This window comes from Ananas comosus, linkage group 9 (genome assembly GCF_001540865.1).
Source record: "Ananas comosus cultivar F153 linkage group 9, ASM154086v1, whole genome shotgun sequence".
In the NCBI taxonomy this organism is placed as follows: Eukaryota; Viridiplantae; Streptophyta; class Magnoliopsida; order Poales; family Bromeliaceae; genus Ananas; species Ananas comosus.
The window spans coordinates 9,358,027-9,373,373 of NC_033629.1; the positions used below are offsets into that span (position 1 = coordinate 9,358,027).

General features: G+C 33.3%; 2 protein-coding genes across 2 annotated transcripts in view; one reads left to right on the forward strand and one right to left on the reverse strand.

Annotated features, from left to right (window-relative positions):
- On the forward strand, positions 652 to 2,496 carry LOC109714767 (uncharacterized mitochondrial protein AtMg00810-like). Its single transcript, XM_020239479.1, has 3 exons — positions 652 to 762; positions 1,733 to 2,121; positions 2,280 to 2,496. Exons 1-3 carry the CDS (start codon positions 652 to 654, stop codon positions 2,494 to 2,496), a joined length of 717 nt encoding a protein of 238 aa, XP_020095068.1.
- Positions 3,828 to 15,347, reverse strand: part of LOC109715031 (protein ECERIFERUM 26-like) — a 38,132-nt gene continuing 26,612 nt past the window's right edge. Inside the window, exon 2 of the mRNA XM_020239817.1 lies at positions 3,828 to 4,638. Within this exon, the coding sequence (XP_020095406.1) occupies positions 3,973 to 4,638 (666 nt within the window). The 3' untranslated portion in view covers positions 3,828 to 3,972. The remainder of the gene's footprint in view (positions 4,639 to 15,347) is intronic.

Here is a 15,347-nt window from a genome sequence, read left to right on the forward strand (position 1 = left end):
TACTCGACTAAGCCCTATTTCGGGCTTGGCCGGAGCAAGCTTGCTCCGGCCGGCCACCGGCGGCACGGAGGGTTGCGCGCGGGCCAGGGAAGGTTGCGGGGGAGGTGAGGAGTACCAAGCTCACCTCGGGTGGCGGCTGGAAGCAGCGGCGGCGGCGGTGGAAAAAGGCAAGCCCACACGAGCTAGGACACGGGTCCAGGGGCTGCTGCGGCCACGGGCAGGTCGGGGACGTCGGCGGCGGGTCCCCAGAGGCCAGAGGGGGAGGAGGAGGCGGTGGGCGACGGCGGCGGCAGCCCGCGGCTCGGGCGCAACCGCGCCGAGCTTGGCTCAGTCTTCAGCCCTGGGCGGCAGCGCCCAAGGCGCGTGGCGGCGGCGGTGACCCTTCCGGCCGGGGGAGGGGGTGCCGGAGGCCGTGATGGAGATCGCAGGGGTGGACAAGGGCGGCTGCGGCGCGGGGGTGAAGCTACCAGGTCTGCTCGGCCCGAGCAGACCTGGGGCGGCTGTAGGATGGCCGCGGCGGCGGCGGCGGCCCGCAGGGGCGGCGGCGGTCGGCCGGGGATAGTCGCCGGGGCTCCAGGGGAAGCACTAGAGAGGAGAGCAACCTCGGGCTTGCCCCTAACCTGAGATAAAGAAAGGTTGAAGGAGAGAGAGATGGAGAGGGAGGAAGACAATGGCTCGGCGGCGACCGGGGCTCAGCCGCCCACGGCCGGGGGCGTGCGGCTAGGGCAGGGGAGCGAGGTGAAGGTGGCTGGGGCGACTAGGGTTAGCTAGGGATGGCTAGGGTTAGGTTCCAAGGTAGACAACCCTAGGTACACTATATATATAAGGTGCAAATTGCGGAAAAGCCCATCAAACTTCAGTATTTAATACTGAGTCCCTCACAGCGCGTGTAAAACACGCGAATACCCCTCCACGTACGATCTCACGCAAAACGGTACATAAAATGTCGCGACTTTCGCGAAAATACCGTTTTGCCCTCACCGACCTCTTCTCATCAACGCACGATCTCCGCAGATCCGTCCGTCAGATTTGCGAACGGATCGCACCAATGCGATCAGCACGATGGAGACAACAAATTCACAATTTCATTTCGCCTCGATCCTTCACGGATTCGCGACGAAATCCGATCCATCTCTCCAACAGAAGAACTACGCACAAACACGTATTTTCGGATTTTCTCGAAATTCGTGCGTCAAACTCAAAATCCGTCAGCTCCATCGGTTCTAGAATAACCAAACCGTTCGAAACGAGCTATTGGACTGCTATGAACGAAGTCCGATACGCGCCAGAAGCCAACTTCGCACCGTGGCTTCTCCGGAAAACTGAGTTACTATTCACTTTAAGTGAAACTTGGAGATCGCGTAAAATCTCCGTTCTAACTCGATTTCTCCTGAAACTTGACGAGTTCTTTTGTTATTAAATTACACACAAAACATCGTCAACTGAGAGTTTAGCTACACTGCCAAAATCTCGGTCCTTACACAGCACTGCTGATCCCTCAATGTTTGTTTGTCATTCTTCCTCTGGCACTCTTGTTCTCCTCTTGAATGTTGATGATATTATTGTCACCGGTAGTTCCTCATCTCTTCTCGATGCTCTTATCATTACTTTACAACGCGAATTTGCCATGAAGGATCTCGGACCGCTGCATTATTTTTTGGGTATTGAGGTTCATCTTTCTCCCTCTGGTCTTCATCTATCTCAACAAAAATATGCGCATCAATTGCTTCAGCGACATGGTTTTCTTGATAGTAAGCCCGTTTCTACTCCTCTTTCGCCAACATCTCGTCTTTCTTCCCATGAAGGGCATCTTCTTGAGGATCCATACACTTATCGTCAGATCGTTGGTGCTCTCCAGTATCTCACTTTCACCAGGCCGGACGTTTCATATGCCGTCAACTCTGTTGCCCAGTATCTTCATGCACCTCATGAACCACACATGCAAGCAGTCAAATGTATTCTGCGTTATATTCGGGGGGCGCTGACTTATGGCCTTCCTATCTCTCACTGCGACAGTCCTTCTCTTGTGGCCTTCGCTGATGCTGATTGGGCTGGTTGCCCAGATACATGTCGCTCTACTTCTGGATATTGCATTTTTCTTGGGCCAAATCTTATCTCCTGGTCCGCTAAGAAATAACCCACCATTTGTCGTTCTAGTTCTGAAGCAGAATATGGTGCTGTAGCCTACACACTTGCTGAGACAGTCTGGATTCGTCGTCTCCTCGTGACCTTCGTGTTTTCTTATGGCGCTCTATCAGTATTTATTGCGATAATCTCAGCACCACCTATCTTGTGGCCAATCCTGTTCTCCATGCTCGCACGAAGCACATTGAACTTGATCATCAATTTTTGCAGGAAAAAGTTCAGTCTGGTGATTTGGCCTTAATTTATATCCCTTCTGACAAGCAACTTGCCGACATTTTCACCAAGCCCCTGTCATCCTCTCGGTTTTCGATATTGCGGCTCAATCTTCACATCCGACCACCGAATGCTTAGCTTGCGGGGGGATGTTACGATATATTTTATCTATATTAGGATGTTACGATATATTTTAGCTATATTAGGATATTGTGCATTATTGCCTTATATAGAGTAGTATCATTGCCTTTTATAGAGTAGGATTATATAGTATGTAATCCTAGTTATACTCTTACTATAGTAGTCATTGTTACTATAGTAAGACAATCTCTTGTACTATATATTCGTTAATACAACTCAAGAGGGCATGCACTTTAGCCCTTCTTTCAGTTAGATTAAGCGCCTAAGTGGTACTTTGATCTAGGCTTGTACGGCCCATGGAGTGGGAGCTCCGCCATAACATATATATCATTCTGTATACACTTGTCGATTAGTTAGTACAATGATACAAGTTCTCCCCTCTATGTCATTGTGTGAGCAATAAACCTTTTTTGCTCTCGACTTAGAACTGCATTATGAAGTAGAGGTCTGATGTAACTAACATAACATATATCTCAAGGTCATGAGAATACGATCTCACGGAGCAAGTCTAGTAAAATGCTTAGACCGACATAAATTAATGTGACAAGTTGCGGAAGATATTTGGATAGCACACATATAAGTCTTGTAACTCATTGCTCGGGTGGTTAATTATCTCAGTTGTGTTGCTTGAGATAATTATGAATAGGAGAAATGATTGTGGGATCGAGCTCTATCGTTACTGGAGACGGATTTGTGATGCTTGATCCGGTGTGTATTGAGATATCTAGGACATAGAGGAATTTAGTCAATGATGTGTTACATTTGTTGGATGTTGAAATAATATAGCACTCCTATATTACGCTTTTTCGTCAAGTCGCATGCCTCATTACCTTTATGATGAGTAAAATGTATAAGAGAAAATTGGTCAATATAGCCAAGTGGGGGATTGTCGCCATGTGATATGTCCATATTGGTCGGTTATGTTTCATCCCTATCCAAATGAGATATGGATTATTATTTATACTAATAAGTTAAAGATATGAATAAATTATATGTTTCTTATTTATTAAGAAATGATCTTCTAATATCCTAATTGATATTTTTATCCTTATCTCTATATGAGAATCAGGATATCTATTCTTATCTTTATCTCTTTGTGAGAATTAGGATATTTTAAGGGAGATTTAGACACGACGTTCGATCGAAGATCCAGAAGGTCGTCGTAGATCGAGGATGCTATAAGACGAGTACGACAATCTGATAAGTTCTTCTGCTGAAGCTACGACAAGTATAAGGTTTTATAGCAGCTTTGCCTACACTTCTAAATATTCATTAATTGCTAACATAGTAAGACTCAAAAAATTAGGACACTGCCCTTCACAGCCATCTTTACAAAGCCAAAGAAAGAATAGTACCAAACATTTATTATGGTCTGCAAGTAACAACAAACATCCTTTATTACAAATCAATTCTCTAAGCACATTTAATCCAATTAACAAACACCAATAATAGCAACATGGGGACTAGCAATTTCTACTTCTTAGGGATTGTCACACTTATCATCATCTCAAACACACCTTTGATCTCCTTGTAGGGTGACATGATCACCACCAACCCTTCATTATTAGAAGAAAAGGAGGAAGGAGATACCATATGGTATGACACATGAACCGGCTTATTTCCTTGTGTTAGTACCAACTCCTCAATCCCCAACTGGTCCCACTGCGCCACCTTAATCGAGCTGTCCAATCGAAGATCGACAGGTGGTGACGGTACCTCCGCCCTTCTGCATGATTCTATCCTCAAGTCCTTGGGAATACTATTGCCGTAGTTGATCATGAGACAGAATTTGTCCACTACTTTACTGTTGACTCTCCCTGCAGCTTCCTTCAGGCAAGCAGAGGCGATCGCCTTGTAGGGCAATTCGTCTCGGCCTTTATTGTAAGATATATTGAATAAAATAGTGGCGGTATTTTCAGCAGCGGAATCAAAGGGGATAGATTTGACGTGCTTGGGATGGGTGGGCGTCTGGAAATAGCCCAAGTGGAAAATTGAGGTTTTCGTAAGGAGGCCTTGGGCTAGCATTTGGGTTTGGATTTCAGCCCATGATTTGAGGAATTCGATTAAAAACAAAGGGTCAGCTAAGAGGAGGCTACAGCTGATTCCAATAGCATATCCATCGCCTTGAAATCGTGTCACCTATAAAAATAAATAAATAATTGATTAATCGAGTAACATGTGAAATTCAAGTGCATTAATTATCTTTTGATGTGATACATAATGCCACTTAATTGTACTACTATACCAAGCTAAGAAATTAGCTGAGAAATCCCTCGCATAAACCATATACAAAAGAAAAAAAAAAAAAAAAAAAAAAAAAAAAAAAAAGGAGGAAAAATGTAGTAATTTGTATATTGTACCTATGTACATACATATACGCACTGTGTATTTGTTTCTTGATGCTTATACAAGTGCTACTTGCAAGATATTAATGCATATTAATTTTTGAATGATATAAATTTTAGTTTTGATGCTACATGTTATACAATCACTTTTTAGAGTTGTTGGTTCATATTTTTATAGACAAATTAGATATTTTTCATATTCCAAATTATATCCTCTCCTAAAAAGTACAAGAGAATAATCCGCACTTTACTATTAGAAGATAATATTCTAATAAAAGAATTATGTAATTTTGAACTTCACATATGAAAGTTACTTCACAGATAAAACCTTTACTTTTTATGCATGTCATATATTGGTAACTATCTAATTCTTATGATAGTTCTATAAATTATATTTTATAAATTTTATATAATTAGTACATAAAAAGTGCACGATATTAAGGGATTTATTTGTAAGAAATTAATCTACAATTTTAAATATTTAAAAGTTAACTACGAGGGTAAAACAGTCAAATCCGAGCTATCAAAATTTGAAGTAGAAGTATTATCGTAATTTTATTTTATTCTAAGAAAGATATACAGCCTATGAAAGATATATATATATGTATATATACATACAGAGTAGGGCTATGATACTATTATGAGTATTGCGTCATTCGTACTCATAAGTTGTTTTCGATGATGGAGCTTCCGAATCGACGATCCACTCCGTTAAATATGATCTAGAGTATTTGAAACTTCTAAAAAATAAATTTCGTAACTTTTCGAAATCATAATAAAGTCCATCAAGCGGGCATAAAATGAATGGTCAAAATCGAACAATGTCTTAAAAGTGGATGATCGGATCCTTTAATTTAAGATCGGAGTTATTGATCTTTATCTAGGTAGTGAATAGAATTTTCTATCAAAAATTCAACCTATTCGGATTCTTTTGCACCGTTAAACTAGCAAGTATTCCATACCAGCCGTTAAAAATTGTCAATTTTGTGATCGTAAGGTAAATGATATCGAAAAATTATGAAATTTGATTTCTAGATGTTTCAAATGCTCTAGATAACATTTAACGGTGGGGATCTTCGAGTCGGGAAACTCTTATCACGAAATAACTTATGATACCGAAGGAGCGGTCGTACTCATAATCAGTATAGTAGCCGGACTCTATTACGCATAATAAACATACATTATAATATATATTATAGATATATATATATGATATATATATTATATATATATATATATATATGTATATACAGTATATGTTATAGGCTGGCGCTAAATAATCTTATGGAGTTAGAACCACTTGTACTCATAAATTTGTTAAACCGTTGATTGATGGATGGGGTTGCTAAGGTGGCGATTGATGATGTCCCACTTAGAATGATAGTGTTTTCCTAGGGTTGAGGGGTAGTTGGCTGGATAGTATGATCGAACGGCGTGAAGAATGGATGATAGAATAATCTAACAGGGATCGAAACTTATGGCTGCGTTGTTCGGCGTATAAGTATAGAACTGCTTTGTTCTTAGGGATAGGTACAAGTGCAGGTGATAAGCAGGCAACTAGCACCAATTTTGCGTTTGGATGAAAATTGGGTTTCCTTAGGAATAAGCTAAATAGTGTTTGGATGCGTTAGATTGAAACAAGAGGAAGAAGGTTATAATTTGAAATTAAAATTATATTATGCTAATATACGTAATAAAAATATTACTTAAAAAATAAATTAGAAATATAATTATTAATATTATTATACAATAATAATATATTATTAATAATTAATTATAAATAATAAATTAATATATGGCATTATCTAATTAATATATCTAATAATTATTATTATTAATAAATAATATTATTATTAGATTATTCTTATTAATTATTATAAATAATAAATAATAATATATGGATTATCTATTATTAATATTTAATTCATATTAATATTTATTTAATAATAATATGAATAATAATTTAATTGATAAAAATAATAAATGAATAATATATCCATTTTTCTAATTATTAAGAATAAGATTATTATTAATTATCAATAAATAGATAATTATATTAATTATTACTTATTAATTATAAATAATAATTATAATAAATATCGATTATTAATTATTAAGAATAAAAAGTATTAATAATTAATAATAAATAAACATAAGTTATTAATTATAAAATTAATTATAATAATAAGTTAATAATATATATCGATTGTCATAAGAATAATATTATTAATAATTATTAATAGAAAAAATAAAGAAATATTATTAATTATTTATTAATGAATTATAAATAATAAATTAATACATAATAATTATGTAATTTTAATATTTAATTATAAATAATAAATTATTTAAATTATTTAATTATTAAATAATAAAATAATGATTAAATATATTAATTAGATTAATTTAATAATTTACTGCCATTAACAATTAAATTTGATTTTGAATTAATCTTCGTTTCATGCAAGGAACAAGGCTCTGGTTCCGAAAAGCGGGGGGGGGGTGTCGGCCTGGCGGGGGAGGCCACAGCAGTCTCAGCTCGGGTATACCTGCTCAGTTCAGCATTCCGCGAAACTAGCTGTTCCCGGGAAGCCAACATTGCGTGTGGGAACATAAGGCGGGGAACAGAGCTTATTCCCCCCTTGTTTCCCGAACGCAAGGCCACCTACCTATGAGTATAAGCGGAGCCAATACTGATAAAAAGTATAGTAGCCGAACTATATGCTATATATATATGACATGTATTATTATGTATAATATTATATACTATACTATAAGTATACTATATATAGTGACCTGTATATATTATATAACTTATATATTAGTACTGTATACTATGTATGATATATATACGTATAAGTTGTAGGGTATACTATATATATAATTGTATTATATATAATTCATACGATATATTAGTAGATACTATAGTATAAGCATACCAGTTATATATTATTATATTACTTATAGGCATTACTACTATATACTTTATAGTGTTACAATTATATAGTATATATATACTATATTATATGATAGTACTATAACTACTAGTATTGAGGCCTTCGTGCAGAATGGCACGGTTTAACAGATGTTAGTTTATATGATTTATTTTAGAGGTAGAATTTCAACTAACATTGAAATAAATCAATATATTATATCAGAAGTATTTAGACTACAATTGTGTTTTCTAAATGTTCATATGTTTTGATATTTAGTAGATAAAGGATTGCTAGGTATATTAAATTTAAATTTTAAATATAAACTGGGAGTGATTATCGATTTTGCATAATTCGAAACAATCAAGAAAATTAAACTTTTAAGTTCATCAATTTAGTATAACTCAACTCTTAATGTTTAGTAAATTAATAGCGATAGAGAAGTGTGTTACTTTTTAACAGCATTGATAAAGTAAGAGTTATTTGTATTTCTCATACTTTTTTAACCAGTTGATTATAACCGGTTCATAAGATTGAAGTATAAATAAGTATGAATAAATTTTTTTTAACAAATTGCATCATAAATTTGTAATATTATATTAAATTCAAAAATATGATTTTAACAAATTTATTAATCCAATCCATTCTTTTAATTATTTCCCATTATAATAATAGATAGTCCGCCAAAGTTATAATTTTAATTATATTTAAGTTTGAATTGAAATATAATTTATAGTAATGATTCTGGCCAAAAATTTGTGAATAGTCAAGAATTTTTTTTTCATATTTTAGAGATAAAAATAGTTAAATAAAATTTTAGATGAACCAATTAGAATTCACGACGTTAAATATCTTTCGGTTAGCAAAAAAATTGGATAAGTGTATCTTTCTTTTATTTTAAGAGGTAAACAGAAATTAAAGTTGTTTCATTATGTTATTTATTTAACGAAAGAACAGAGGAATCAATATTTTTTTTCCACCAAAAAATGGGTCTATCGACAGACGAAATTTGAAATACGTGCTTTTCTTTATATATATATATATATACTATATATATATATTATATATATATATATATATAAGTCGGCACTTGTGCTACCAAGTTTTATCGCCGACGTTAGCTTACCTTTTGATCATTTTACCGTTAGATCATACATATTCAACCAACCACCCACTCACCCGTAGGGAGACGCACATCATCGCTACCACATCTCTTAATCCAATGTGCCAAAATTGGTAGCACCAATGACTGGTGCTATTAATAGCCATAGTAGTAGTCGTTAGTATAATATATAGAATTATGCCTGCGATACTTTAATAGTTAAAACGTTCTTTATTGTATCAAGTTTTTAACCTTGGATTAAAAATTGTGTAGGCGTCAAGATGTATTAGTCGGGTTAGAGTTGAGTGGTCCCCCTAGGGTTGAGTGGTCCCACTGGTTTATATATTTATTCAAGTTAGAAATAATGAAAAGGTTGATCAAAGTTTTTTCCTGGTAGCAACAATGAGATTTTGCTACTATGAGTTAGCCCAGTCAACTCTCTCTCTCTTATATATATATAGGTAGGCTGGTATTTAGTGGGAAGCATGGAGCCCTCCGATGCTTCAGCTTTGTTTTCGATGCTTCGGACTTTCGATATCGGCTCGGTTGAGTTGATCTAGAGTATTTGAAATACCTAAAAAATAATTTGTGTGATTTTCGATGTTCATTTGCCTCGTGATCGAAGGGGTCAAATATCAATAATTTTAATGGCGGTGCTGAGCCAGTTGCAGTTTAATTGTGGTTGAGAATATCCAAAGTCACATGAATTTTGTATAGAAAATTCTTTCTACCATATAAAAGAATCATTACTTGATCTAAATTTCTAATGTTATTTCATCATATTTTGCTAATTTTAATTTCAGCGTTGATTTTGAGCCACTTCGATCATCAGGCCAAATGATATAAAAAAGCACAAAATTATTTTCTAGTATATTTAAATAGTCTAAGATCAAGTCTACAAGTGGCGATCGGTCGATTCGAAAGTGCACGAAGAAAACAAAGTGGAAGCACGGAGGCGCTCCATACTTTCCATAAGCAACCAAACGCATACTTATAGTAAAGTACCATTAATATACATTATATATGAATAGGTATATATATACGTATATTAGATGTTACTATATATTGTTATAGTATGCATTGTTATATGTGTATATATATTTATATATATATGTATATATATAATATATGTAATATATATGTATATATTATGTATAACATATATATATACATGATTTAAGGCTACGAATACTTATTTATTAGTATCGAGCTCGGTACTATGTGTCTGTTTCGATCTTAGGGGTTCAAAGATCAACGATCTCACACCGGTTAAATATGATCTAGGTTATATGAATTTTTAAGAATAAATTTTAGTTTTTTTCGATATCGTTTACTTAGTAAATAAATTATATCAAAATGGAGCGCGGTCTGGAAATTGAATAATCTTTAAAATTGGTATGAGACTTTTATAATTCAAGATCAGATGTATAACTCTTAATTTATATGTTTAAAGTATTTTGCTATCAAATTGAAGAAATTTAGATTTTTCTACACGTTTAAACTCCAAATCGTCAGTAAATAGCCATTGAAATATTGAATTTTGAATAGTTTTGATCTAATAAACGTATGTCGAAGAAATATAAAATTTTGATTTCTAGAAACATTTAATACCCAAGATCAGTTTTAACGGTGTGGATCGGTTGATTTGAACGCCGCTAAGATCGAACCAAATACTATGTACCGGAGCTCGTACTATAGATAGTAGTAGTAGCTCAGCTTACTACATATATATACAAGGTAGATTATATACATCTATATGTATAGTATACATATACATATATCATATACTATTACATATACATATACATATACATATTACATATACATTATACATATATACATATACATAACTACATATTACATATACGTATACAATATACATATATTACATATACACATATACAATATACATATTATCAATATAACATATACATATATACATATACATTATAACATATATATTATATATATATGTTATAGCTATATAACATATAATATATGTATATGTTATATACATATATATATGTATATAAATATACATATATATATGTATTTACATTACCGATATATATATGTAGTATACATATACATATATATATGTATATGTATATACAATATTATTATGTATGATGTATATACTATATTATATGTATATAATATTACATATAATATATGTCATATATTGTATACATATATATGTATATTATGTATATGTACTATTGTACATATATACATATACATAATACATATATATGTTATACATATATATACATATATAGATACATATGTTATATATATATGCTCATCGATATGTATATATATACAGAAGTAGGCGGCTTAAATACTTTACAAGTAATCGACCCAAGTCGAATACTTGTGTGTTTTAGCCATTGGATTTACTTTTTTATACTAATAGTCTTGGATCAAACACACTATTCCACCTACACCAGCTACCACCACCTGACCACCATCATGCTCAACCTCACATCTCTCCATCCAATGGCTAAAACACAACAAGTATCAATGGGGGATACTTTTACAAGTATCACTTGGGTGTCTCAAAGCACAACCTCAGCATCCTCTTGCTTCCAATAGCCACGAGTAGCTCCTCTCTGAGTATCTCTCTCTCTCTCTACATATATAATATATATGTTATATGCTATATAATATACATTATATATGTACATATATACATATATACATAATATGTACTATATAATGTTATACCGTCACTATACATGATACTTACCTCACTATACACACCACCATATATACCATAATAAAACCATGTATATATGATCTACATATATGACATATATACATGTATATACTGTCGGTACATAATATACATGTATATATGCTTAGGCAGGGCTGCGTGCTCTCAGGACACGGAGGCCCTCGTCGCCTCCTAAGGCCGTTTCGGTGATGGATTTTGCGAATCGACGATCGGCTTCGTGTAGACTTGATTCTAGCGCATTTTGAAGTTTCTAGAAAATAAATTGTTGCAGATTTTGTTCGATATCATTTACCAGTGATCGCAAAGATTCACAAATCTATAATTTTTAATGGTCTGATGCTGGCTCTCTCGGAAGCATAAGAAAATTGGTGCTTCCAACTTTTTGGCCCTTGGATCAATCCTCTTGACTATTTCTGACCTTTGGATTAATATTATAACCTTAGAGGGACCACTCAATCCTAGGTGGACCACTCAATCCTAAGGAGGACCACTATTATTCTGATCCTCTACCCCTAGATCCAAGGACCAAAAGGTCGGAAGCACTAATTTCTTTATACTTTCGAAAGTATATATATATATATATATATATATATATATATAGGTTGGGGATGCTATACTTTTATGAGTATAGACACCCTTGTACTCATAAACTTTTAACCGTTGATTGATGAGATGTGTGGTTAGGATGATGGTGGCCCCCACTTAAAATGATAGTGGTCCCCTAGGGTTGAGTGGCTAGTTGGTTGAATAGTATGATCTAACGGCCGAAAACTTATGAGTATTAGGAAGCTAATACTCATAAAAGTATAGTAGCCGGACTCTATATATATATATATATATATATATAGTGTAGAGCTACTATGCTATCGGAAGCACAGAGGATTTGATGCTTTCGACTTTTTGACCCTTGGATCAAGAATTGTACTGTTGGGATGATTGCGGTCCTCCAGGGTTGAGTAATACCCCTAGGGTTGAGTGGTCCCCACAGGGTAATGTATTAAGCCAAAGGTTAAAAATGATTAAAGGGATTGATGTAAGGGCCAAGCACCAGATCCTCTATGCTTCCAATAGCACAGTAGCTCTCTCTATATCTCTCTCTCTCTCTACATATATATATATATATGTATATGTATATATATACATATATATGTACATATATACATATATACATGTATATATGTACATATATACATGTATATATGTACTACATATATACATATATACATGTATATATGTAGAGCAGGGCTGCTGTGCTCTCAGGAGCACGGAGGCCTCCGTGCTCCTAAGCCGTTTTCGATGATGGAGTTTTCGAATCGACGATCGGCTCCGTTAAACTTGATCTAGCGTATTTAAAGTTTTTAGAAAATAATTTTTACGATTTTTCGATATCATTTACCTAGCAATCGAAAGGATTCAAAATCAATAATTTTTAACGGCTGAAAATAAAAATCCTATAAAAAGTGGTGATATAGCACTAAAATTTTCGATCAGAAATATAAATCTTGTTATAGATAGTATAAAGAATTTTCTATCAAAATTTCATCTGATTTGAATACTTCTACACCGTTAAACTTGAAAACCACGCGAGATATCAACCATTAAAAAATTATAGATTTTGATCCTTTCGATCACTAGTTAAATGATATCGAAAAATCGCAAAAATTATTTTCTAGAAACTTCAAATGCGCTAGATCAAGTCTAACGAAGCCGATCGTCGATTCGAAATTCCATCATCGAAAACGGCTTAGGACAGCGCGAGGCCTCCGTGCTCCTGAGAGCACAGCAGCCCTGCTCTAGCATATATACATGTATATATTACTACATATTATACATGTTATATATGTATATATGTATACATATAAGTATATATGTATATATGTAGTACATATATATATAACATGTATATATAGATTATACATATATATGTATATATTATATATATGTATATATTATACATATACATATATATATATATATGTAGGAGAGAGAGAGAGATATAGAGAGAGCTACTGGCTATTGGAAGCATGGAGATGCTGAGGTTGTGATTTGGAACACACAAGTGATACTGTAAAAGTATCACCCATGTGATACTTGTGTTTTTAGCCATTGGATGGAGAGATGTAGGTTGAGATGATGGTGGTAGGGGTGGTAGTGGTGGTAGGTGGAATAGTGTTTGATCCAAGGACTATTAGTAATAAAAAAGTAAATCAATTGGCTAAAAACACACAAGTATCACTTGGGTGATACTTGTAAAAGTATTCTAGCCCTACTCTGTATATTATAATATAACATATATATAAATATACATATGTATAATATATGTATATATAGTATATATACATATATATGTATATATGTATATGGTATATATGTACATATATACATATACATATTATACATATATATGTATAACAATGAGTAATATATTATGTATATATATATATACATATATATATTATATACATATACATGATATATATGTATATACATATACATATATATTAGTATATTATATACATATAATATTGTATAGTGTATATACATATATATATGTATAGTATGTAACATATAATATATTACATATAATATATTGTATATACATATACATTATATATATATATATGTATATATGTATATGTATATACATATATATGTAATATATTATATATGTATATATGTATATGTATATGTATATGTATATTATGTATATGTATATGTATATGTAATATGTATATGTATATTATATGTATATATGTATATGTACATGTAATGTATATATGTATATGTATATGTATACATATATATGTATATTAATGTATATATACATATATGTATATATATTGTATATATAGAGCGAGCTACTATACTATCTATAGTACGCGGACTCCGTACTATAGTTTGGTTTCGATCTTAGGGCGTTCAAATCAACGATCCACACACCGTTAAAACTGATCTTGGGTATTTAAATTTCTAGAAATAAAATTTTATAATTTTTTCGACATAGTTTATTTTATATCAAAACTATTTCAAAATTATCAATTTTCAATGGCTATTATGACGAGTTTGGAGTTAACGTGTAGAAAAATCTAAATTTTCTTCAAATTTTGATAGAAAATACTTTAAACTTATATAAATAAGGTTAACATTCTTGATCTTGAATTTAAAAGTCCTATACTCAAATTTTAAAGATTATTCAATTCCACGTCCATTTTGATATAATTTATTTACTAAGTAAACGATATCGAAAAACAAAAATTTATTCTTAAGAAATTCATATACCCTAGATCATATTTAACGGTGTGGATCGTTGATTGAACGCGCCTAAAGTCGAAAACCAACACTATAGTACGGAGCTCGATACTATAAATAGTATAGTAGCCTAATTCCTGTATATATATAGTATATACATATATATATACATATATATACATATATATAATATATATATAAAAAAATAATATATATACATATATAACATATATATTCATATATATACATTTATATTACATATATATATATATATATATTATTATGTATATATAATGTATATATATAGTGCGTTTGGTATGCTTATGGAAGGTATGGAGCGCTCCGCGTGCTTCCACTTTGTTTTCGTGTGTCGACTTTCGAATCGACGATCGGCTCTGTTAGACTTGATCTAGAGTATTTAAAATATCTAGAAAATAAATTTTGTGGCTTTTTTATATCATTTGCCTATTGATCGAAGTGCC

Excerpts from the sequence above, each read along its gene's own strand:
- LOC109714767 (XM_020239479.1), top strand. The coding sequence starts at position 652 with ATGGAGAGGGAGGAAGACAATGGCTCGGCGGCGACCGGGGCTCAGCCG. Across the intron at positions 763-1,732 it reads AGGTGGCTGGGGCGACTAGG|CGACATGGTTTTCTTGATAG; the intron begins GTTAGCTAGGGA and ends CAATTGCTTCAG. Across the intron at positions 2,122-2,279 it reads GGGCCAAATCTTATCTCCTG|CACCACCTATCTTGTGGCCA; the intron begins GTCCGCTAAGAA and ends CGATAATCTCAG.